At 34.2% G+C, this 26,862-nt stretch overlaps 2 protein-coding genes, 1 long non-coding RNA gene and 2 other non-coding genes across 5 annotated transcripts; 4 read left to right on the top strand and 1 right to left on the bottom strand.

Annotated features, from left to right (window-relative positions):
- Positions 1-7,489: 7,489 nt before the first annotated feature.
- Positions 7,490-7,597, top strand: LOC131170757 (small nucleolar RNA R71). The gene has a single exon (XR_009141525.1). It is a non-coding gene; the product is annotated as a small nucleolar RNA R71 (small nucleolar RNA).
- An 11,742-nt stretch (positions 7,598-19,339) lies between these two features.
- Positions 19,340-20,036, top strand: LOC131170513 (uncharacterized). The gene is made up of 2 exons (XR_009141270.1): positions 19,340-19,461; positions 19,560-20,036. It is a non-coding gene; the product is annotated as an uncharacterized LOC131170513 (long non-coding RNA).
- Positions 19,459-20,630, bottom strand: LOC110637317 (protein CHLOROPLAST VESICULATION). The gene is made up of 2 exons (XM_021787362.2): positions 20,051-20,630; positions 19,459-19,943 (listed from the first exon to the last, which is right to left on the bottom strand). Exons 1-2 carry the CDS (start codon positions 20,155-20,157, stop codon positions 19,577-19,579), a joined length of 474 nt encoding a protein of 157 aa, XP_021643054.2. The 5' UTR covers positions 20,158-20,630; the 3' UTR covers positions 19,459-19,576.
- An 893-nt stretch (positions 20,631-21,523) lies between these two features.
- LOC110637316 (probable protein phosphatase 2C 22) lies at positions 21,524-25,461 on the top strand. The gene is made up of 4 exons (XM_021787360.2): positions 21,524-22,276; positions 23,397-23,603; positions 23,880-24,091; positions 24,662-25,461. Exons 1-4 carry the CDS (start codon positions 22,121-22,123, stop codon positions 25,224-25,226), a joined length of 1,140 nt encoding a protein of 379 aa, XP_021643052.1. The 5' UTR covers positions 21,524-22,120; the 3' UTR covers positions 25,227-25,461.
- A 630-nt stretch (positions 25,462-26,091) lies between these two features.
- Positions 26,092-26,163, top strand: TRNAG-UCC (transfer RNA glycine (anticodon UCC)). Its single transcript has one exon. It is a non-coding gene; the product is annotated as a tRNA-Gly (tRNA).
- The last annotated feature ends 699 nt before the right edge of the window (positions 26,164-26,862 follow it).

Here is a 26,862-nt window from a genome sequence, read left to right as displayed (position 1 = left end):
TATCTTTCAAAGAGAATAGGAATAGCTTCAATCTTGCTGCATCATCAGACACTCCAGGTTGTTTTTGCATGTCGCAAATCATAGCAAATTTCTTCAGGTGTGTGTGTGGATTTTCAGAAGGATGACCTCCAAGTTGAGAATTTTGAATCATTTGAAGAACTCCAAAATCCATCTTGTAACTATTTGCATCAATCCTTGGTCTTGCTATGCTCTCTCTCAAGTCATCAAAACGTGGAAAAGCATGATCCATCATACTTCCCCTAGGCACGTTTGCATTAACAACTTCTTCTCCGTGGGCTTCATTTTCATTGTTTTGACCATTTCCAGCATTACCAACACCAATTCTAATTCTTTCATCAGCCATGTCTGCTTCAATTTCAATCTCTCTCAAAGCTTCCTTCCTTTTTCTGGTTTCTTTCTTGTTGGCTTTACAAAACTTTTCAATTTCAGGATTGAACAATAAGGATGTGTCACTTGAGCTTCTAGCTCTTCTCATAAAAGATTAAAAGTACCTGAAAAAGAACAAACAAACACAAAATGAAAAGATAACAAAGATAAACTATAAACAACTAAAATAATCAAAAATTCAATATTAAACAAACAACTCCCCGGCAACGGCGCCAAAAACTTGATGCGTCCCTACCGCAAGTGCACGGGTCGTACAAGTAGTATAGAAAAATATCGATCCCACGAGGAGTCGTGTTAATGATTGAATTTTTGATATAAAAGTTGACTAAATCGAAGTATCTATGAAATTAAAGAAGTGAATTGATGAGTAATGGAGCGTAAAATCTATATGTGCAAAATCAATATTCTATTTAACAATGTATCGCATTAAACTAAAATTGCATCAAATTGAAATAGGCAAGTTCAAATATGGCAATATTGAAAATGGCAATCAATTAAATTCAATTGAAAATTAACAATGGTAAAAAGGCGATTCCGGAGTTCGGGATTTCATATTCGAGCTATTTTGGGATTTAAATCGGTTATCCAATTTTATGAAACTTATGGGTTTTAAGGAGATTAATTCTTAAATCCTTTGAATTCCCTTTCGAGTGAGACAAAGAGTGCCTTAATCAAACTAATCCTACTTTCGTGGAGTTAGAATTAATTAAGACCCATTAAGTTCTTTAATTAATCTGTGAATCCTCTTAATCCTTAGCCTATTTCTAGGTCTAAGTTAATTAAGTCCAATTTCTTGATTATCTATCATAAGGTCTTCTCCTTTCGGTGCTTCAACCATGGATTAAGAACATCACTTAATGGGATCCTACACTAAGCATGTCATTAAGCATACAAGAAATGAATAAAACTCATTAAGACCACAAAATATGGATTACCCAATCAAAATCCACAAAATATCTCAAATATTACAACCATTACTCCAGAATCAAAAGTAAACTACTCACTATCCATAATGCTTACAAGATATGATGAGTTTAAATGGAAATAAAGTTTTAATCTAAGCTAAGAAGTAAGAAATTAAACACTAGAAATGTAGAAAAATGTAAGGGAAGAAAGAAATCTGCAAATCTTGGTTGAAAATGGTATGGAAGGTGAAAGTGACTCCTCAAATTCTGCCTCTCTTCTCCTTTCCTTTTCTGCTCCTTGTCTCTCTCTAAAATGGGAAAATGGGACTATTTATAGCATTTTTTTGACATGGAGCCCTAAAATGGTATGTTCTAGGAGGAATTAATTGAGGGAATCTTCTGCCAGCTCATTAATGAACTCTTTATGGGACTGCATAAGTGGACTGCATAAGTTATGCAGTCCCTTATCTGATTTTAACTGGTTACGAGTCACTTATGCATCGCATGACTTGGTGCATAGGTTATGCACAATTCCGTGAAGGTGCATAAGGGAGGCGAGAATGTGCATAAGCTATGCAGTCTCCTTATGCACATTTTGGCTGGTTCTGGAACAGTGATCTTTCTCCTTATGCAGATCTGTATAGCTTATGCGGCAAGTTATGCACAATTTGGTCAATGCATATTTCAGCTTGAAAACTTGTTTTTGACATCTTTGGCTGTAGAAGACACTCCTCAATGGCAAAATTCTCTTCAGTCCTTCAAAAACACCATTTTTCCTACAAAACAAAGTAAAAATTACAAATTAATCCAAAATCGACAATTATGAAAAACTAACTAATTTACTAATGAAATTAGCTAAAAATAACTAATAATAGAATAAAATGGCTATAAAATTAGACCTAAATAACTATGCAAAATGTATGTATCACCAATTAAGTTGAAAACCACAAAAATGACCCACTTACCATAATATCATCATGATAAGGACAAATATGTAAAGGAAATACCCAACCTCAATAAAGAAGGACATAACACATACTGCAGAACCCTTTTGCCAGAATTTTTCTGCATAAGCTAAGAAGAGATCCTGCACAGAAAGCAATGAAAACAAATCAATCTTGGAAGATTCAATGGATACTAGTAGTGCAACAACCTTCATCCCTTTGAAATACATCTACAAAAGACAAAATTCAACAATGTCAAAAATTGAATTTGGGGAGATTTAAGAAAAAAACAAAAGTAATGCAAATAAAAGTAAATCAACAAAGCCAAAATAAAGAAACTTGGGGTGCTTCCCAAGAATGCTAATTTATAGTCCTTAGCTGGACTCTTGATGCATTTTACTAAAAAGAAGGTGTGGGATGAGAGAGCTTGTAATAGCTTGCTCCCTCTATTAGTTCTTCAGTTATGTAATGCTTCAATCTATGCCCATTGACCTTAAAATTTCCAGATTTTTCACTCCAAATTTCAATTACTTTATAAGGGAAAACTTTAGAACTCTATATGGGCCAGTCCATCTTGATTTAAGTTTCCCTAAGAATAATTTCAATCTTAAGTTGAGCAACAAAACTGAATCACCTTCTTTAAATTCCTTTTTCCTAAGATGCTTATCATGCCAAACTTTGGTTCTTTCTTTATAATTACGGGTATTTTCATAGGCATCCATCCTCAATTCTTCAAGCTCATTAAGTTGTAATAGCCTCTTCTCATCAGCTTGCTTGAGATCAAAATTCAAGGTTTGAATGGCCCAATATGCTCTATGCTCTAGCTCCACAGGTAAATGACAAGGCTTACCATACACCAACCTAGAGGGAGTAGTTCCTATAGGGGTTTTGTAAGCAGTCCCATATGCCCATAAAGCATTATTTAGTTTGACAAACCAATCTTTCTTAGAATTGTTCACTGTTTTCTCCAAGATATGTTTGAGTTCCCTGTTAGAAATTTCAACTTGCCCTGAAGTTGGAGGATGGTATGGGGTAGCTATCTTGTGCACTACACCATACCTCCTCATTAAGCTCTCAAATTGCTTATTACAAAAATGTGAACCCCTATCTCTAATTATAGCCCATGGAGCTCCAAATCTACTCAAGATAAATTTCTTCAAGAATTTTACTACCACCTTAGCATCATTAGTTGGAGTTGCAACAGCTTCTAGCCACTTTGACACATAGTCAACTCCAACTAGAATGTATTTATTACCATATGAAGAAGGAAATGAGCTCATAAAATCTATTCTCCATACATCAAATAATTCCACCTCAAGAATACCATTTAGGGTCATTTCATCTCTTTTTGACAGATTTTCACTCCTTTGACATTTATCACATCCTAACACAAATTTTCTCACATCCTTGAAAAGGTTTGGCCAAAAGAAACCAGCCTAAAGAATTTTACTAGCTATTTTAGAGGTTCCAAAGTGTCCCCCATAATCAGAAGCATGACAATGATGCATAGCACTCTCTATCTCCTCATCAGGAATACATCTTTTTATTAAACCATCACAACATCTCCTAAAGAGTAAAGGATCATTCCATCTATAAAATTTTGCCTCATGCAAAAACTTTTTCTTTTGTTTCCATGTCATTCCTAGAGGTAAAACTCTTCAAGATAGATAATTCACCAAGTCTGCATATCAAGGTAATGTAGCAACAAGAGAGAAAAGTTGTTCATCCAAGAAAAACTCATCAATAGGGACTGCATCTATTTCTTCATCATCCAATTTCAACCTATTAAGATTATCTGCAACTACATTTTCAGCTCCCTTCTTATCTCTAATTTCTAAATTAAACTCTTGTAGCATCAAAATCCACCTAATGAGCCTAGGTTTAGCCTCCGTTTTATTGTGAAAATAACTAATGGCAGCATGATCTGAAAAATATAACTACCTTTGAATCAATAATGTAAGGTCTAAACTTTTCCAATGCAAAGACAATTGCTAAGAATTCATTTTCGGTTGTTGCATAATTTGTCTGAGCCTCATCCAGTGTTCTACTAGCATAATAAATAGCATAAGCCCTTTTGTCTTTCCTTTAACCAAGAACAACTCCAATCGCATAGTTGTTAGCATCGCACATGATTTTAAAAGAGAGACTCCAATCAGGCAACTGCATAATTGGTGCAGTAATAAGAGCTTGCTTCAACCTACAAAAGGCATCCAAACACTCTTGTTCAAATACAAAATGGTGTGTCATGACTTAATAAATTAAACAAAGGTTTAGCTATTTTAGAAAAATCATTAATAAAGCGTCTGTAGAAACTAGCATGTCCTAAAAAACTTCGAATTTCTTTGATATTGGTAGGAGGGGCCATTTTTTCTATCACTTCAACCTTGGCTTTATCAACCTCTATTCCTTTGTTAGAAACTAAATGTCCAAGCACTATCCCTTCCTGAACCATGAAATGATACTTTTTCCAGTTTAACACAAGGTCAATGTCTGCACATCGCTACAAAACTTTAGAAAGATTAGCCAAGCATATGTCAAATGAAGATCTATAAATAGAAAAGTCATCCATAAAAACCTCCATTATATCTTCAATGAAATCTGAGAAGATTGCCATCATGCACCTTTAAAAAGTGGTTGGTGCATTACACAACCCGAATGACATTCTTTTATAGGTGAAGGTTCCATATGGATAAGTAAAAGTGATTTTCTCTTGAACATTTGGATGGATAGGGATTTGGACAAATCCCGAATACCCATCTAAATAGCAAAAATAAGAGTGCCTAGCCAGTCTTTCTAACATTTGATCAATTAAGGGAAGTGGAAAGTGATATTTTCTAGTGGCATTATTTAATTTTCTATAATCTATGCACATTCACCAATTAGTCACTGTTCTAGTGGGAATTAATTCGTTATTTTCATTTTTAACCATTGTCATTCCACCTTTTTTAGGGACAATATGTATTGGACTCACCCAAGTACTGTCTGAGATAGGGCATATGATCCCTATATCAAGTAACTTCAAAGTTTTCTTTTTAACAACTTCTTTCATATTTGGGTTCAACCTCCTCTGATGTTTAATAAATGGCTTACAATTTTCTTCCAAAATAATTATGTGCATGCAAAAGTGTGGACTTATTCCCATAATGTCATCTATGGTGTATCCTAAAACCTTTCTAAATTGCCTCAACACTCTTAACAACTTATCAACCTCTAAAGTGCTCAAGTTTGCATTTACAATTATTGGATAAGTATCATTGGGGCCAAAAAATTCATACCTGAGCTGAAAAGGAAGTTGCTTAAGTTCTACCTTAGGTGCATCTTCTTCCTTGAATGATGGTTGCTTAATTTTAACTTTTTCTTTCTGTGTGAGTTAAAGAACTGGAGCAAAAATGAATGGTGGACTACCCTCTAAATGTTGAGCATATGCAGCCACATGAGGGTTGTCATTATCTATGCTTCCTCCATAAACCAAGCAATTTTCAAGTGGACCTTTCGGATATCTCTTTCTGAAGTGTTCTTCAACAAGCTCATCAATGATATCAATTCTCAAACAAGTATCAGCCTGAGATTGATGCTTCTTCATGGTGTTATTAATATTGAAAACCAATTGATCTTCACCAACTCTAAGAGTTAATTTTTCTCCATTAACATCAATCAATGCTCCTGCTATAGCTAGAAAGGGCCTTCCCAAAATAATTGGGATATTAGAATCCTCTTCCATGTCCAAGATGACAAAGTCAATAGGTATATAGAACTTCCCAACCTTTAGAGGTACATTCTCCAAAATCCCTTCAGGATACTTAATTGATATGTCAACTAACTGAAGAGAAATGTAGGTTGGCTTAAGATCTCTCATATTGAGCTTCTCATAAATGGAGAGGGGCAGAAGGCTAACACTAGCCCCTAGATCACATAAAGCTTTTATAGAACATGACTCTCCAATATGACATGGAATTGAAAAACTTCTGGGGTCTTTGAGCTTAGGAGGAAGTTTCCTCTGGAGTATGGCACTACATTCTTCTGTCAAAGCTACAGTTTCATGGTCTTCAAGTCTCCTCTTGTTTGAGAGAATTTCTTTTAAAAATTTTGCATAAGAAGGCATTTGTGAAAGAGCATCAATAAAAGACATATTTACGTATAGCTTTTTCAAAACCTCTAAGAACTTCCCAATTTGCTTATCAAGCTTGGCTTTTTGAAATCTTTGTGGAAAGGGAAGTTGTGGCTTATAGGGCTCTAGAGGTATATACTTCTCTTCCTTCTCTTCAACTTTCTCTTTACCTTTTTCTGCACTTTCTTTCTCACTTTCTTATTTTTCACTCTCATCAATTTCTTTCTCATTTTCTCTCTTCTCACCTTTTTTCACTCTTCTCATTATGCACTATTTTACCACTTCTTAAAGTAATGGCTTGACACTGCTCTCTTAGGTTTTCCGGCTGACTTGGAAGTTTTCCAAAAGATTTGACACCTGAGGAAGATGCTTGTTGTGCAATCTGGTTTTTCAGCATTTTGTTATGTGTTTACATCTGTTCTAGCCTTGCTTTCATCTCTTTCATCTCTTCATCATGCTTAGTTTGGTTAGCAAGAATCTGTTGTAATAAAGCTTCTATGGTGAAACCTTGCTCTTACTGTTTTGGTGGAGGATTCATGTTTCTCTACTGAAAATTATGCACTGAATGCCTATTTTGCTGATATGGGATTCCTTATTGCTTTTGTGATTGAAGATTCTGATTTGGGACTTTATTTTGCTGATTTCCTTATGAAAAGTTGGGATGATTCCTCCAAGCTGGATTATACATTTGAGAGTAAGGATTTCCCATCTGTTTGTTTCCATAATTACCAACATATGCAGCCTGCTCTTCATATTCTACTCCACAGTTGGTAGTTCCTTATGCATAAGCAACTTGTTGTGAACTTCCAAATAATGATGATGAACTAACCAGCATACTTAAATCTTCTGTCTTCTTTGCCAAAACATTTGTAAGTGCATTAAACTTTGCATTAATCATGTTGAATGGATCAATGTCATACATTCTAGCAGCTTGCCTCTTTTGAGTTGGAGCTTGTCCTCTTGGACTACTCAAAAGATGAGTATTCTTTGCAATTTTCTCCAACAGCTCATAAGCTTCATCTTCTTGCTTCATAATAAATTTTCCTCCTGTTTGAGCATCAACAATCCCTCTAATTGCAGGAGTAACATTGGTGTAAAAATTCCAGTTTATCATCCATTTTGGAATGGCATGATGTGGACATTGTCTCTCTAACTCCTTCCATCTCATCCATGATTCATAGAAAGTTTCATCTTCTTTTGATCTGAAAGCTGTCATATGATTCCTTAATTCTTGAGTTTTTCCAGGTGGAAAAATATTGAGTAAGAAATGCATCAGTGAGTTGCTCCTAATTTGTAATAGAGTTGTGAGGTAGAGAATCAAGCCAATCCAATGCTCTATCCTTCAAAGAGAATGGGAATAGCTTCAATCTTACTGCATTATCAGATACTCCAAGTTGTTTTTGCATATCTCAAATCATAGCAAACTTCTTAAGATATTTGTGTGGATTTTCTGAGGGATGTTTCCCAAATTGGGAATTTTGAATCATTTGAAGTACTCCAAAATCCATCTTGTAGCTATTTGCATCAATTCCTGGTCTTGCTATACTCTCTCTCAAATCATCAAAACAAGGGAATGCATGATCCATCATACTTCCCCTAGGTAAATTAGCATTTACAACTTCTTCACCATGAGTTGCATTCTCATTGTTTCAATCATTTCAGCATTATCACCACTAATTCTAATTCTTTCATCAGCCATTTCTGCTTCAATTTTAGTTGCTCTCAAGGCTTCTTTCCTTTTTCTGATTTCTTTCTTGTTGGCTCTACAAAACTTCTCAATTTCAGGGTTAAACAATAAGGATGTGTTGCTTGTGCTTCTAGCTCTTCTCATAAAAGATTAAGAGTACCTAAAAAGAATAAACAAACTCAAAATGAAAAGATAACAAAGATAAAAATTATAAACAACTAAAATAATCAAGAATTCAATCCTAAACAAACGACTCTCTGGCAACGGCGTCAAAAACTTGATGTGTCCAACCGCAAGTGCACGGGTCATACAAGTAGTATATAAAAGTTATCATTCCCTTGAAGAGTTGTGTTAATGATTGAATTTTTGATATAAAAATTGATTAATTCAAGCTAATTTTGAAATTCAAGTGATAGATTGATAGAATTTGAGGTAAGAAATTTATATATGCAAAATTAACAATCTAATTACTAATATGAAGATTCAACTAAATTAGAAGCAAAGTAAAATGAGCAAATTGAAATATGGCAAGATTTAAAATGATAAGCAATTAAACTCGATTAAAATTAACAATGGTAAAAGGGCGATTCCAGAGTTTGGGAATTCATATTCAAACTATTTTGGGATTTTTAAATTGGTTATCTAATCTTGTGGAAATTATGGGTTTCAAGAAGATTAATTCTTAAATTCTTTGAATACCCTTTCGAGTGAGACAAAGTGTGCCTTAATTAACTTAATCATACTTTCGAGGAGTTAAAATTAATCAAGACTCATTAGGTTCCTTAATTAATCTCTAAATCCTCTTAATCCTTAGTCTATTTCTAGATCTAAGTTAATCAAGTCTAATTTCTTGATTATCTATCACAGGGTTTTCTCCTTTTGATGCTTCAACCATGGATTAAGAATAATAATTAATGGGATCCTATACTAAGCATTTCATTAAGCACACAAGAAGTGGATAAAACCTTATAAAAACCACAAAATATGGATTACCCAATCAAAATCCACAAGATATCTCAAATATTACATCCCAACTCCATAATCTATAAAAACTATTCATTATCCATAATATTTACAAGAAATTCTGAGTAAATATGGAAATAAAACTTGAATCTATGCTAAGAACTAAGAAACCCAATACAAGAAAGGTAAAAAATAGTTAAGAAAAGAAGAAGCTCTCTGGTTCAGAAAATGAGAAGTGACGTTTCCACTGCTTTGTTTTTCTGACCGTTCCTCTGCTGCTGCTCTTTCTTCCTTTTTTTCTCTCCTTTCTTCCCTTTTCAAAAAGAGATAAGGACATATTTATATTCTTCTGACAAGTAGCCCTAAAATGGTGTGTTTGAGGTGAAGTTTACGTGAGAGAATCTTTCTGCCAGCTCATTATGAAGAGTTGCACAATTTGTGCAAGTTTCTTATGCAGGTTCCATGCAAAACTGATAGTTCCAAGTGCTTCCCGTGATGTTGCATAAGCTATGCGGGTTGGTCGTGCGGGTTTTTCAAGCTTCGGTCTCTTTTATGAGACTGCATAAGTGGACTGCATAAGTTATGCAAGCTCTTATGTAGTTTTCAGTAGGTTTGGGAGCTCTTTCCGTGAAGCTGCATAAGTGGGGAGTGAAACTGCATAAATTATGCAGCAAGTCATGCAGGATTCCGTGAAGCTGCGTAAGCAAGGCTTGAACCTGCATAAGTCATGCAGGTAAGTCATGTAGATTTCGGCAGGTTTAAGAATTTGCTTCTTCTCCCTGTGCAGAACTGCACAACTTGTGTAGCAGGTTATGCATATTTCGGCCATTTTGCATTCTTCAACTTTCAAGCTTTATTTTTGATATCTTTGGCTATAGGAATCACTCTTTATTGACATAATTTCTTTTTAGTCTCTCAAAAATACTATTTTACCTATAAAACAAAGCAAAATTATAAATTAACCTAAAAATTGATAATTATGAAAAACTATCTAAATAACTAATAAAATTAGCTAAAAGTGACTAATAAGTAAATGAAATAACAATGAAATCTAATCTAAATGACTATACAAAATGCATGTATCAGTTGAAAAACTTCTATAATAAAGTTTCAACAGCATGTACCAAAACAAGCTGCAGTAGAACAATCACCACAATGGCATTAAGAAACAATGTAATATTAAAGTTGTTAAATTTCCCAAAGAATTTGTTTCATCTTTTTCTGACCTGGAGTGACTTTCTGTCCGTTGTATTTATAAGATCATATATAGCATCAACACCACTAGCATCTATGGTTGTAACTACTGCAATTTGAAAGAGACTTGAGTTTATTACTTTCAACCTAATCACAGAATATTATTGCTAATTTTTCATCACAGATGCAATTGCCAAATTCGTAAACTATATTCTGGAGCTCATTCTTAAAGACTTTGAGGGGTTATCTCTTCTCAGAGCTCGTGTTTTGTAGTTTTTGACTTTGTTTCAGTTTGAAAAGATACATAGTAGGATATCATTGCAATTTTTTTCCTTTTTTATTTATTGGAGTATTTTCCAACCTTTCATATCCAAACTTCTCAGAACAGCATGTCCACTGTCTTCGATCCTGTCCTCTTCATCCCTGATCCGTTCCAATATCATGAAACTCCAACCTGAATCCAAGAATTTTAAGGATTTAAAATACCTGAGATGTTAAAGAGTAAATAGTATGAGAATACAAGTTTTTCAAAATAAAAAGAGCAATTAATTAGTTTTATTAAAATAGTTGAATGAAATAATAATTTTTTCTATAATATTTATAACCTGTTAATTTCTTTTATATATATATATATATATATATATATATATATATATATATATATATATATATATTTGTCTCAATGAAATTTCTTACCTACACCAAAGTGTACAAATACACAACCCAACCAATGAAAAATTACATTCATATATTTTTAAGTGGAACCCACTATAATTTAAACTAAAATAGTAATAGATGATTAGCTGGGTGTGTAAATAAAGAATTACTCTGTCTCAATAGTAATTTTCGTTTGACAGACTCATTGACATAAGGTGGCCATTGTGGACTGATTTCAGATTAATTTTAATTTAAAATTTAAGGGATTGGAACCGAATTATAATGGAGACATTATTTAGTACACTCGGTATACATGTTTTTTTAATTCTAACTTTATCTCTGTTCAGATTTCTCTATTTCAATTGGTTTCATTTTAATTTGGTTTTAATCCAAAACTGAATCGATCTGTCTTAAGATTTCAATTTCGAATCAGACTGTAATCCAGTCTAAATAGACAAACGATATATTTAAAATGATTTCTATATTACAGACCAAAAAAAATTATACAATCTACTCATCATGTACTGTTAATCACGTAGCGTTCTTGTTCATTTCCATTGAAAATAGGATGGTAGCACCGAACACACAAGAAAATGACAAGCAAATGCATGGAAATCATGCTAATAAACACTTTGGATCTGGCCGCCTGAGTCTTGACATTAGTTTTATGCCATTTGACAGCCAGAACTGTGAGGACAAATATAAAACTTCGAATTGATCAAACAAGTTCACAAAAGGGAAATTCTTCCATTTCGTTAATTGTAATATAAAACGGCCTTCTAACTCCTCATTATCAGAAGAATAAGGCTCTATTTGGATGGAGTGAGGGAAGGGTAATTAATGAAAGGATAAGGGAGGGTAAGGGAGGGTAAGGAAAGGGAAGGGTGAAGAGGGTTACAATAAAAAAAATCTCATGTTTGGAAATATGTGAATTAATGGAAAGATAATGAAAGGTAATGTATATTATTCATGTTTGGAAAAAGGTGAAAGAATGATAAATAATTATTAGAAGTACAAAATTACTCTTTTTTATTCGATAATTTATTAAATGGTAAACTCATTATGATAAATCTTAAATTTATAAATAATAATGGTCCACTATAAATAAATCATAAAATTAATAAATCAAAACAATAATGCACAAATCTAATAAAGATTGAATAAAAAATGAATGTTTTTGAAAAAAATGATAATTGAAGCATAATAATTGAAGCAAACTATTGAAAAAACAAATAAAAAAATGACAATTAAAGTATAATAATTATAGCAAACTATTTAAAAATAAATGATTAAAAGTAGAGAAACTATGTATGGCTACTTGAGAGAGAAAATATTTATTTGTAGTGGTACGCTAGGTTTATTTTTAATGGGTATAATAGGATTTTTAATAAAAAATTAAGGATACAATAGAAAAATAAAAAATAAAGTAATTTTCAGCTCTCATCTCTCCCTGCTTACACTTTAATTTGGGGTGTAAGAAAAATTGGGATTTGAGGGGTAAGGGAGGATAAGTCTTACCATTACTTATTCTTATCATTTACTAATTCATCTCTTTCTAAACAGAGGTATAATAATTACTTATCCCTCCTTACCCTTATTCACCCTTCCCTCACCCCCACCCAAAAAGAGCGTGAGTTGCTTATGGAGAACCAGCAGCTCAATATCTGGGAATAAACTTGGATGGTATGGTTTTATGGCTCATTGTATTTGCACTAATAAATTTGGTTATTTCCTGGAATCAAGCAATTAAATGTATTAGGGGGTGTTTGGTTTACCTGTTGGGTGCAGCTGATAGCTGATAGACACCCAAACAGGTAAATTATAGTGTTTGGCAAAAAAAAAAATGAGTGATAAGCGATGGGCAAGCGATATGATACCCATCAGCTCTATTTTTAGAGCTGTTTCTCATCAGCTGATAGCTGATTTGGTTTTATTTTTTATTTTGACCATATTATCCTTTTTTATTTAACTTGAAAATTAATATTATTAATATTTTTATTTTTTCATTTGTAATTTTAACATTTTAATTAACGTATTTCAATTTTGGTAAAATATTTTTTATTAATAACATAAAATATAAAATATTTATTTATATCTAAAAACTTAAAATTAATTATAAATTTTTCTATTAACAATAATAATTATTTTATTATTTTATTTATATTTTTAAAATTATTTAATTATCTTAAAAAATAATTATTTTCTTATTTCAATAATAAAATAAATGATATAATATAAAAGATTAATAATTATATATTTATTTAAATAATATAATGTATTAATTTAATAATAATATATTTAATTTAATAATAAAATAAAAAATATAATGTAATAAATTTATAATTTTATATTTATTTAAATAATAAAATAAATTATATGATATATACCCTTATTAGTCATTTCGCATATCAACAGCAACAGCTAAATATAATTTTACCAAACACTTAACATAAAACAGCTATCATCATCGATTTATCGGTATCGATTATGATATGATTATCGGTGCGGTATCGATTGTATTCAACAGTTAAACCAAACAGTCCCTTAATACTAATCTTGGAAAGATCAGGGAGATGAAATATGGGAAAGATGGATTCCAAGCTAGATGAACTTAGCAATAGCTACAGAGAAATGAGTTCCATCAACGAGAAGCAAGAGAAAAGAGTAAGACAACGGGAAACAAAGTTGATATGGTTAGTCACTTCCTATGTTGTCTCCCAGGGCATCGTTTTCTTGTCTATTTCTCGACCCTCAAATATCTCCTGCAACAAGTGGTGGTACCCATTTTGCCTTGCCTTGTCGGTGGCTGCCATTTTTGTCCTCACCTTCACTAGTACCATCTCCAAGTGGGCACGGACACAGTATCAATGCGAGTTGAATTTATTGACATGGAAATGATCTTGCTTAAACACGGCCAAACAAAGGTGGATTCTCTCTCCAACTTGGAACAACAACAGCGGGTTTTGACGCCTGACAAGATTAGGGTGTACCAGAGGTATGCTTTCATCTACCCGTCAGCTTTTTCTTTGCTTGGATTCGCCGTTGTCATCTTGCGTTCCCCTTGGACCCTTCTCTGCAATTAATGGCGGTGCATCGAAGGAGCTGTGGAGGGGTGAGTTCTTGATTGACCCACAAATTAAGTTTTGTAGTACTACATCATAAGTTTGAGGCTTTTAGAAGCATTCAGGAGAGGTTGTATACCCTTGCGACGTTCTAAATTTTTACTCCCTTGTTTCTCAGGTCCGGTTGATGATAAAACTTTATTCCACGGATTAGATCGAGCAATAAAATCATTCTGTTTCAACAATTAGCACCTGTAAAATCACTCTGCCAATCGCTTGGTAATCCTTCCAGTGGTCTGCCAGTGCTTATGTGAAATAGCTGATCTTAGATCTTATCATGCTCCCATGTTTATCAAAAATAAATATAAAGTTAACGTTTTTTTCTTGTCCGTGAGTCTCTCTACAGATATTAGAGAAAACAAATTTCACAATTACAAAACATGTAAGACAAAATTCGATATGTGGATTCCAACCATCAGATTCCGAACAGTTATTTGATTAAAATGAATTTGAATCATCCTCATCAATCATCGAACACCAAGCAGAAAATCAATAACACTAGAAGATTAAAAAATAAAATAAAATCCACAGGCATAAAAATTACGTCAAAATCCAGAATACACGAACAAAAAATGATTGAAGGGACTGATAAATCGATGCCTATTAGGAGGTGAAGAACAGGATTGGATATGAGCTTGATGTGTCCATTGGTGGAGCACTTACTCCAATTGTGTTGCAGAATAGGTTTGGAAGTGCGTAACTTTTCCCTTCTTTACCTGCAATGCCAAATAAACAATGGGCAAAATTAATTATTTTTCTTTCTTTCCTTTTTTTTTCCAGAGTTTTCTCAGCAACCAAACATGAGTGAATAAGTGAATTTGTAAAGGATGGGATTATGAATGGCCAGGATGGACCGACGAGGACATTGAGAACGAGACCTCAAAACCACCAAAATAAATTCACTCTCGCTCCTATACTACCAGTCTGTTTTGAGAAGACTATGAATTACGAGGATAAGACCAAGAGGGATGGCACGTCGACCTCGACATCGGGAGCTTCGTCGGGGACATCAGCTTGTACCTAGCACCACCAAAGGTAGCACCACCGGTGGCGTCAAACTCATGCCATGTCGGATCGCTAGAATCGAACCGGCCATTGGAGGCTTGCCGAAGTCAAAGCACAAACTCAAAGCTACAATTATTCATTGGAAAAGATATAAAGAGGTTTTAGAGATTGTAAAGAAAGTAGTGGACTTCGTATGGAATTAGAGAAGAAGAGTGAATTTTGTGAACAAAATGGTGTATTTTGGAGAGAGAGAGAGAGAGAGAGAGAGAGAGAGAGAGAGAGAGAGAGAGAGAGAGAGAGAGAGCATCATGCAAGTTTCCTACTAGTTTCCATTGAAATGAGAAGCCTGGCAACTACTCTGAAAATATTCTATTTCTAATACAACTGCTGCGTAGTAGCTAGGAAATAAGATCTCATGCCTATCTGCAATTAGCATTGGCATTTTTGGCAGCAGAAAGTTTCAAAGAAGTTGCCCCAACAGACCAACTGCTTTTCCGCGTAAAAGTCCAACATGATCGTGTATATCTCATTGCAACTACTTGGAAATTGCATCTGTATATATATGCTCTTGCCACTACCATTCGGTGTATATAAAACCCTTTCTTTGCTTGTAAGGTTCGATGGAGGAGAACTCCAAGAACTCCTAAACATTCAACCTTTATTGATTTCCGGTCAGACGCATCATTTCTCAATTCAACTCAATTCAACTCAACTAAGCCTTTATTCCAAGAATTTGGGATCAGCTATATGGATTCCCTTTCTCCATTCTAAACGATTTTGGGTTAAATCTTCAGAAATGTGTGATACTTCTAGGTCATATTTTACTACTCTCTTCCAAGTCAGTTTAGATCTACCCCTTTTTTTCTTTCTATCATCTAACCTAATGTGCTCTACTTGTCTAACTGGAGCCTCCGTATGTCTATACTTTACATGACCAAACCACCTCAATCTCACTTCTCTTAATTTATCCTCAATTGGCGCCACTTCTAACTTTTCTCTAATACTCTCATTACGTATTTTATTTAGTCTAGTATGACTACTCATTCACCTTAACATTCTTATTTTCGCAACTCTTATCTTAGACACATACGACTCCTTCAGTGTCCAACACTCACTACCATATAACATGACCGGTCGTACGGCTGTACGGTAAAATTTTCCTTTCAATTTATTGAGAATCTTGTGATCACATAAAACTCCTGTGGCACTTCTTCACTTCAACCATCCAGCTTTAATCCTATGACTAACATCCTCCTCACATTTTCTATCTACTTGAAGGATTAAGCCGAGATATTTAAAGTGATTACTTTGGAGTAATACTACTCCATCTAAACTAACTCCTTCCCTATCATCAGTTCTCCCTTCACCGAACTTACAATGCATGTATTCTGTCTTCGTTCTACTTAACTTAAAATCTTTTGACTTTAAAGTACTTCTCCAAAGCTCTAGCTTTCTATTGACTCCTTATCGCGTCTCATCTATTAGAAATATATCATCTGCAAACACCATGCACCAAGTGATACTCTCTTATATATGTTTCGTCAATTCATCTAAAACTAATATAAAAAGGTAAGGGCTTATAGCTAAACTTTGGTGTAATCAAATTGAGATAGGAAAATCTCTTGTGTCCCCTCCCACTATGCGCACAATAGTAGTTGCTCCTTCATACATATCTTTTAACACTTAAATGTACCTAATAGATACTATCTTTTGTTCTAACACTTTCCATAAGACATCTCTTGAAACACTATCATAAGCCTTCTCCAAATCGATAAAAACCATGTGTAGATCTTTCTTCACATCTCTATATTTCTCTATCAAGTTTCTAATGAGAAAGATCGCTTCCATTATTGAATGATCAGGCATAAAGCCAAATTGATTAGGAGAGATAGAAATGTAGTTGATGTTCCATAACTCTCTCCCACAATTTTATAATATGGCTCATGAGTTTAATTCCCCTATAGTTTGAGCAACTCTGTATGTCTTCCTTATTTTTAAAAATATGTACTAAAATACTCATTCTCCATTCATCAGGCATTTTCTTTAAGTTTAGAATCTTATTTAAATAATTTAGTTAACCATGCCACTCCCATATCTCCCAAACACTTCCACACTTCAATTGGTATTCCATCGGGTCCACAGACTTTACCCACTTTCATTCTTTTAAGTGTTTCCTTTATTTCTAAATATCTAATCTTTTTAGTATAATTCACATTCTTTTCTATTACTCTGTAGTATATATTCACGCTATTACAACTTTGACTATTGCTAAAGAGATCATCAAAATAATTTCTCCATCTTTCTTTAATGTCTTCATTTTTCACCAATACTTTTCTTTATTTATCCTTAATGCACCTAACTTGAATGAGATATTGACATTTCTTTTCTCTTCTCCTTGCTAATCTATAAATATATTTCTCTCCTTCTTTAGTTCCAAGTTTCTCATATAACTTTTCAAAGGCTCTTGCTTGACCAACTGTCTTTTTTGCCTCTTTCTTTGCTATCTTGTACTGTTCATATGCTTTATTATTATCACACTTAGATAATTTTTTATATCATTCTCTCTTTCTCTCCACTGCCTTTTGTACTTCCTCATTCCACTACCATCTCTCTTTTGAGAGTGGTCCATGTCATCTAGACTCTCTAAATACTTTTCTAGCTACTTCTCTAATCTTTGATGCCATCTATATCCACATATCATTGGCCTCCACATTCAGCTTGTATGCTTCGGACTCGAGAAGCTCATTTTTGAACTTCACTTGCTTTACGCCTTTGAACTCCCACCACTTTGTTCGAGCTGCACTATTTCTTCTAACCTTACTTGAATTGTTTCTAAACTTGACATCTAAGACCACTAACCGATGTTGACTTGTTAAAGCCTCTCTTGGAATGACCTTGCAATCCTTGTATAGAGCTTTATTTGTCTTCCTGATTAAGAGGAAGTCAATTTGGCTTCTATGTTGCCCACTTTTAAAAATTACTAAATGCGACTCTCTTTTTATAAAGTATCTGCTAGTATTAGGTCGTATGCCATAGCAAAATCTAGGATATTTTTTCCCTCTTCATTTCAGCTGCCAAAACCAAAACCTCCATGAACATTCTCATAACCTTGCCTATCACTTCCTACATGTCCATTCAAATCTCCACCGATGAAAACATTCTCTTCATTCGGTATGCTTTGCATTAGATCATCCATATCTTCTCAAAACCTTTGTTTACTCTCACTATCTAGTCCTATTTGTGGGGCATAAGCACTAACTACATTTATTATTTCTCCTTCTAGTACTAGCTTTACTAGTATAATTCTATCTCCTACTCTTTTCACGGCTATTACAGCATCTTTCAATGTCCTGTCTATGATTATGCCCACTTTGTTCTTATTTCTCTCCTTTCCGGTAAATCACAGTTTGTAACCTGAATTACCCACTTCCTTACTTTATTTAGGTGGAGTTTCAAACGTATCATTTCTATATCCAATAAATTCAACTCATATTGATATGTAGCACGGTCGTTCTGCCCCTATTTGAAGATGGAACAACAAAAATTCTTGAGGCCAACTTTTGTTGGATACCACCAATTGTTGCAGGAAAAATGATACCCTGGAAGAAAAAAATTATACAATACAAGAAACCATATTGCCTTCATTAATTTCAAGATCACTCCCTTCTCCTGCTTTTCGTCGATGGAAGTCGTTAAATTCTTCTGTAGCCTTTCAAGTTCTGCTAGTTAGAAATCTAGCAGAATAGGGAGCACAGACGAAGACTTTTTAGTTGTTAGTCAACTGGGTTCAGGATAATGACAAAGAAATGACTTTCATCAACCAAAAGCAGTAGATGGGATCATCTTGAGATAGATATGGTATGGCCTCGTTTACTTGATTTCTTCCGGGTTATCATTTTTATTTTATAGTCTATTTTGTGAGAAATCTGTGCAACAATCGGTGGAATTCATTTTCTTGAACATAAAATTTGTGATTCTTTCAAATACAAATATGTAAAATTTATAAAATAAGTAAATCCCAAGCAAAGATTTTCCTCAGTGTGTTCAATATCAGTACGAGCTGAATTTATTGGATATGAAAGGATACTCTATAAAGGCAAATCTCAATTGCAATGGATGATTCCATGAAATCCGGCAAGGATACCCGTTTCTGGAACTTTAGGCCCATGTTTGTTAAAAAGACCAAGCCCAAGCCCAAGCCGTTGCTTGGGTCATCACGAATGATGATTTTGTTTTCTGGACATTTTCAGTTTCCAACTCTATCCCGATGGACCCCAACCTGTAGCAAGACAACAAGTTGTACTAGTTTTCTGTTTTACCATCTTCGGAGTTGTACTATGCGTACTGCAAACTCCAACACAAATGGAACCAATGTATTACTGCCATCTAATGCTCGAAGATCAAAACAGAAAAGAAATATCTATTTCAAGCTTCCAAAAGGACATCAACCATGAATTTGAAGAAATGGGTAATAATCATTGTCACTCTTTGTTTTTATTTTTTTTTTCTGTCATTAATAATCTTAATAATTTTATATTATGTGTCTGCATGACTTGCAAGCAACAGCAACTCGATGTTTTAGTTTACATGGTAAAGCAATTGTTGCTGCTTCTAACTATCACTTTAATTGCCTGAGCCTCAGCCTGAGCCGGAGCCGGAGCCGGAGTGGGAGCATTCTTGGAATAACCAATTTCCTCCCATCTCCGCCGAGACGATGGCCTTGGTAGGTTCTCTGGCACAATGGTCTCTAGTGCATTAAGACGCCAGGGAGGGCACATTCTTCTGTCGCTCCATCTGTGACCCTTCGGTATCTGCTTTGATTCTACAAGTGACAATCGCAAATCTTGGGCCGTGGCAAGATTTCCTTGGCTCGCCAAATCCATTTCAAGCCCAATTATGATGCAGGCCATGCCCAGTACACATTGGCTTCTCCATTTCTCGTTCTTAAACCTTTAAACCGTAAAATTAATAAAATTGTATGTGTATGTAGAGATTTTGTACATAAATTATTAAAAAAGAGTGGTTAAAAAAGAGTTGGTTGAAGGATCTTGACTTACCATGCAACTTCAGTATTCTTTGTATTGGAAGAGGCCTGGAGGCTTGAAGGACGAGAGGTTGGAGTTGGAGGGGGAAGATTGAGGCAGCAACTGGCAGCAATAGCCATATTCTATGTTTCTGTAACCTTTCGTTGAAGTAGAGGGGCCTCTAGCCTCTCTCTCACTATTTTAAGGTTCAAGTAAAAAATATTGGGAGACACAGAGATGGGCTTCAAATTTGTTGTATAAATAACTTTAAAGACCAAACCCAATAGACCTTAGGGTATACAGGAAGGAAGGTTTGTTTTCTTTCTGGGGTTGGTCAAGTCGGGGAGGCTGACAAATGGGCAATAGGTGGTGGGGTGTTTAACAAGTGACACGTTCTTCATGTAAGCTACCTTTCATTACTTGCCGTCTTCCACCACCTTTTAAACTTCGAGACGCGTGTAGGAAAAGGCTTCCTGTAGCGTAGCTCCCATGCTCCCAGACAAACCCATCGCACTCAACCTAACCCATTGTTTGAAAGGTAGAAAGTAGGTGTAGAAAAATATTTAGGAAAATATATTGATATTTAAAAATAATTATTAAAATAAAAAAATAAAATCAAGATATGAATGAAAGATCCTTTATTTCAATTATAAATTTAAAACCGAAATTACTTGTTAAATAAAAACCTTTTTTTCTTAAAAAAAAAAAAAGTAATTATCAAATGACGATTAGCATGTGTTATCACATGCAAATCACATGGGACACAAATTTTATAGTTAAATGCGGACCCACGTTTTATTATTATAAGAAAAATCAAAGCAGATACTCCGCACCTAACGGAAGACACCATTAAATTCAATGCCTCTCATTAATTTTCTTTTAATTTTATTAAGAGATAATGGTTTGAATATAATTCGTAATTTTTTTTATTATTAGAAAAATAAATAATTTTAAAATAAATAAACTCATTCATATTTCTTCTAATTTTAAAAGTATAAAAATTAACTAAATTAAAAATAAAAATGAGTCAATTTTTATTTAAATAATTAATTTAATTAAATTTTATTAAGATCAATCTGAGTAGTGTATAATTAAATTTTAATGATAAATAATATAATGACATATTTTAATCAAATTTAAATTTTATATATTTAGTAGTCATTATTAGAATTTATTTATATAAATATTTAATTAAATATAAAATATATATATTTTTTATAATAATATTTATAGAATTTTATATATTTTATTTTGAATAAAATAAAATTTAAATATTTTATAAAATTATTAAATTTTTAAAATATAAATTATTAATAAAAAATAATTTTTTATATAAATTATTAATTAAAATATATAAAATTAAATAAATTTAAATATTTTTTAAATAATAATGATCAAATTTAAGAAAAATTTAAATAATTAATAAAAAATTTTAATTAAATATAAGATAAATTCAAAATTTAAATATCCGTTGTGATTTCTAAATTAGATTATCATCATCTGATTGGCACTCTCATTAATCTAAGTAAAGCCTAAAGATATTATTATATTATATTCATCAACTTATTCTATAATGAGAAGTGACTGAAGGGCCACGTTACCCGAATCGAAACGTCATCGTTTGGACATACAAGGCTATGCTCTGCTGCGCCTCTCTCATCTTTCACCTGGAAAAACCAGTACCATCGAGCGAGTCGCCCCAAATCTCTCCTGTTTCTCTGTAGATCAACTGAATCGCTACAATTTCGTCTCTTTTATATAATCCCTAAAACAGTATTTTGTATTCTTCTCCTCCTTCTTCGCCACTTGAAAACCCTAATAAATTCCCAAATCAACCATAGTCTTCACATTATTGAAATCCTGGATCAGCACTTCTGTTTGCTCATTATATCCTAAACTTTGCAGCTGAGTCAACTCATTGACTGATTCAATAAGTCCTTTCACATTACTCTCTCAATTTAAACTCCACTTGTTTAAGCTGTTAGCATCCGGTTTATATTCGAGTTAACTCAGTCAGACTCAGTGAGTTACTCTGAAACAGATTTTTTTGGAAAATTTGAGATTTTGAAGTTGTGGTTTGGTACTGAATAGAGGTATGTGAAAATGGAGGGAAGCAAAGGGTTTGGTGGAATTGGGGAGAATGGCAGCTCCAGCGAGGGTCGGCCTCCGAATCCTCTCTCTGAAGCGTGTCGACAGCGTTTTAGCATTGATAACGTTACCGTTTCGTGTAAGAAGACGCTTGTTCGGCACCAGTCCCTTGTGAGTTCCTTTCTAAAAATTTCTGCACTTTCTCATTCGGGATTTTTTTTTTAATTGTTACTAGGTAATGCAATTGTTTGTTTGCTCTAATTTGTTATTGTCATCCAGTAAAAAACTTTTTTTTTTTTTTTAATTAAAGTGTGGTTTTTGTTTTGATTGAATGAAATTCCCAGCTTCCTGGTATAGACCATCTTTATTATTACTTATCCCTTATTATTCCTTTTTTCTTTTTCTTTTTTTGGGTTATATTTTTAAGCTGAAGTGAAGAGAGGCATATGCCATGTGCTCTTAAAAAGTTGGAAACTGTTCTGGGCAAAACGATGACAAACTGCCTTTTTCTGGAGTTGAGATGAGCTATCATCATAATTGGTTTTTCTCATTTCTACATCATTCTGGCAACAATAGTTGTAATTAGTATATGTGGTTTTTCATAGAGCTGAATTATGAGCACCGGATTCTTAAATAGCTCATCCAACTGGTTGGATTAACGGTTTGTAGAGTTTAGATGACCTGAATAAACTGTGTATCCACTTTTAGCAATCTGACCATATTTCTAAACATGCTTTTTAATGATGGAAAATGATGAAGGTAGATATTATTTAGCGTGTTCATTGCCCAAGTTTCTGTATGATTAGCTATTATTGTGAAATTTGATATTTACTCTATAGGTTTTCTTTATCTTTTTTGTTCATTTTAGGTTGCAAATTATCAGTTGAAGCTTTCTTTATCACATTGTCAGTGATTTCTTCTGTTGTTCCATTAGGCACCATCTCCAATGGCATGGTCTAAATGTATGCAATTTAATTTTACAATTTTGCCTGTACCAAGGAATGATGATACTTTATTCCCATGCATATCTTCATATTGAGCTTTTTGCTAGAGATTTTGTTCTTTTGCGTAGATGCTAAGTTGAGCTGGTGGGTACAAATGGCTTTTATTATGTCGATGTTTCTGTGAGCCATTTTATTATTTGTTTCCTTGCCTTGTTTTAACATGATCTGTTATTTTTCCTTTTCTGTTTGATCTTTTTGGCTTATGGAAGCAGAGCATTGGCAAAATTGTTCGACTACTGTTCTTCTACATTTGTTTTTGTTGAGGTTTTTTACAAGAAATTTGGCAGGTGAAAACAAGGACATCAGATATCTCTGTTGAACCTGATCTTGGCGTAGAAAATCACAACACTGACTTCATTCCTATTGTCCGTTCTGGAGCATGGAAGGACATTGGCTTTCGCACCAGCATGGAAGATGTATATATATGCATTGACAATTTTATGAGTGACTATGGACTCAATAATGTAGTCAGTGGGCCTAATTCCTTCTATGGGGTATTTTTCTTCTCTTATACTCATGATTCTTGATGTGCTTGCATATTATCAATTATTCCATCATATATTTATATTTTTTAATTTTATGGTGTCAAATTCTGAGAGGTTATGCTTTGGGATGTATTTTGATGATGGTGGTTCTGATCATTGTTAGTGTTGTGACAGTGTTGCCTGGGATGCAAGACAAATCATATGCAAATAATAGTTTTGGTCTTGCATTTATTTTTGAGATTCAATATTTGGGCAATTTAACATTATTTTTATACTGACGGTTAGGTGTTTGATGGACATGGAGGAAAACATGCGGCAGACTTTGCATGCTTGCATTTGCCAAAGTTCATTGTTGAGGATGAAGACTTCCCAAGGGAGATTGAGAGGGTTGTTGCTTCTGCATTTCTGCAAACTGATGCTGCTTTTGCAAAGGCTTGCTCCCTGGATACAGCCCTTGCTTCTGGCACGACTGCACTGGCAGCTCTTGTCATTGGGAGGTTTGTGTTCATCTAACCCACAAATAGTGCTATCTTATGGCTTACTAATCTCTTCAACTAATTTCTCTATTTTTTTTCATATTACACCTTTTAGTGTCCTTTCTAGGGCTAAACTTAGAGGTTATTTGGATCCTTATGTTGTATTCAGTTTATGGTTATCGATCATGACTTTTAATGGTATGTAGAAGTGCATTCTACTGGGTCAATTCTTAATGATCTATGTACTTTGTGCTTTAATGTGTAACCGAGAAGCCAAACGTAAGAGCTATGCAGGCTATATTGAGCCAAAAATGGTTAAGCCGGATTTAATATTCATGAGAAAACCAGTTTGTGGCACATATCTTTTAGAATTTGATAATCTTTGATTGATTGAAAATCACGAGAAGCTGCAGCTAAATGAGTGCAGGCTTCCCTTTGGTCACATTCCCAAATTCAATCATCCATAATATTGCACTGGCATCTTCTGGTGCTCTTTTTCCTCATCTCTGAAAGCTTGTTCATGAGTGCTCAAAATTGTAATCATGTGATGTTGGTTATGTATACTTTCTTGATATTAGTCTCTGATGACAGGTTGTTGGTGGTGGCAAATGCTGGAGACTGCCGAGCAGTGTTATGCCGTCGTGGCAAAGCAATTGAAATGTCTAGGGATCATAAACCAACTTGCAGCAAAGAGAGGAAGCGTATTGAGGCGTCAGGGGGACATGTTTTTGATGGTTACCTCAATGGTCTACTTAATGTGGCTCGTGCTATAGGAGACTGGCACATGGAAGAAATGAAAGGTACAGATGGTGGGCCACTTAGTGCAGAACCAGAGCTTATGACTACAGAACTGACAGCAGAGGATGAATTCCTTATTATAGGTTGTGATGGGCTCTGGGATGTGTTTAGGAGCCAAAATGCTGTGGATTTTGCCAGGCGGAGGCTTCAGGAGCACAATGACCCACTCACGTGTAGCAAAGATCTGGTTGATGAAGCTTTGAAAAGGAAAAGTGGGGATAATTTAGCTGTTGTTGTGGTTTGCTTCAGATCTGAGCCTCCCCCTAACTTAATTGCCCCACGCCCAAGGGTGCATAGGAGCTTCTCTGCTGAGGGTTTGAGGGAGTTGCAAAGCATCTTGGATAGCTTGGCAAATTGAGATGGGCACGAATGCTTTTTCAGTTTCTTCTTTCTTTCTTTTTGTTCTCCAATTTAAAGTCGTTGTTGTAGTTTTAGATATTGAGAGATTCGAGTTCAACTGTAACATATGCGGCAGCAAGTTGGTAGCATAATTTGTTGCTTGGTAGGAGTTTAATCTGTCTCATTGTATTTTAGCTTTTGTATGAGCAGCAGATATTTTAAACCAAATTATTTATTCCATGAAGATATTTCAATGTCCCGGATTTAATCAACTAGGCTTCATCCTAGTCCAATAATACTGAACACATCCTCAAGTTGAGGCGATATTTGGTTAAGGTGTAGCCCTTGAGTCTCCTTGTGCTTTCTCTCCATCTCCTCTACTTACTATTGGTGGTTACTGTAACATAATTATGGTTTTAACATGCTTTTTGAGCCTTTATGTGATCTTGGTGAATCACTGATGATTTATTGAGTTTCCTATGGTATGAATGGGGATTGTTGCTGCTTGAGTTCAAGAGTAAATATATATATAGCTGCTTCCTGTTTGTGAAGATCTGCGTGATTTCAAAGAACTTTGCAATTTTCACTAGCGCTCCAGTGGATTTCTTTGCAATTATGCCAGTCTCTTTCTCATTGAGTATACCTCTTTTTATGCGTAGATACGCAGGCAGTCTCTCCAGAGTCCAAAGCAGCCAATTTTAGAGCTTCTTCATTCTCTTGGACGTCATGATAAGACTTGGAGAAAGCTTCCATGGTATTGTTTGTCCAACCGCTGAGACTGCATTTTCGTCTACTGCTAAGTACTGACTCTTACCCGTATCGCTCATCTCAGTGTTGTAAATTTTTCACTAGTCAATTCTAACATTTACCTCTTATTTCAACAAGCGTTTGTAGTCCAACGGTTAGGATAATTGCCTTCCAAGCAATAGACCCGGGTTCGACTCCCGGCAAACGCATGCTTTTGGTCGTTTTCCCCAATCACTTGATATACTTCAATTGTTCATTTCTTTTAACAGAACTGAAAAAGGCTTCTAACAAGCAATGTTATCAAGAAATTTCATACTCAATAATTTATACATCTCTCAAGGGAAAGCTAGCAACTAGGGGTGGCCACGGTCCAGTTTCGAACCGGAATCGATTCGGTCAAAACCGAATCGAAACTGGTCAAAATTGAAATCGACTTCAAACCGGACCGAAACCTTCTTTCTACAGTTTGGTTCAGGTTCATAATTTTTAGAAGCCGTGAATCAGCGGTTCCGAACCGAATTGAACCGACGATTCCGAACCAGACCAAACCGGCGATTTAAATACAAAAAAATTCAATAAATACTTCACTCTACTCCTAATTCATTTATATATATATATATATATATATATATATATATATATATATATAATTAATTCTCTACACAATTATTCTCTACACACTCTTTAATTCTTATTACTCTTTCAATTTCTCTCAAATTTTGTAAATAATTATTTTCTACACTCCTTTTAATTTTCAGTACTTTCACAATTTCCCTAATTTATTACTTTTATACTCACTGAAATTTTTAATACAATCTCAATTACTCTGTTATTATTTTATATCTTCAATAAAATTTTCAATACCCTCTATTTTGATTTTTTTTTCTTTTATATTTTTTTAATTATCA

This window comes from Hevea brasiliensis, chromosome 11 (assembly GCF_030052815.1).
Source record: "Hevea brasiliensis isolate MT/VB/25A 57/8 chromosome 11, ASM3005281v1, whole genome shotgun sequence".
NCBI lineage: Eukaryota > Viridiplantae > Streptophyta > Magnoliopsida > Malpighiales > Euphorbiaceae > Hevea > Hevea brasiliensis.
The sequence above is the reverse complement of the archived record's forward strand: the minus strand, read 5'-3'. Positions and strand labels throughout refer to the sequence as shown.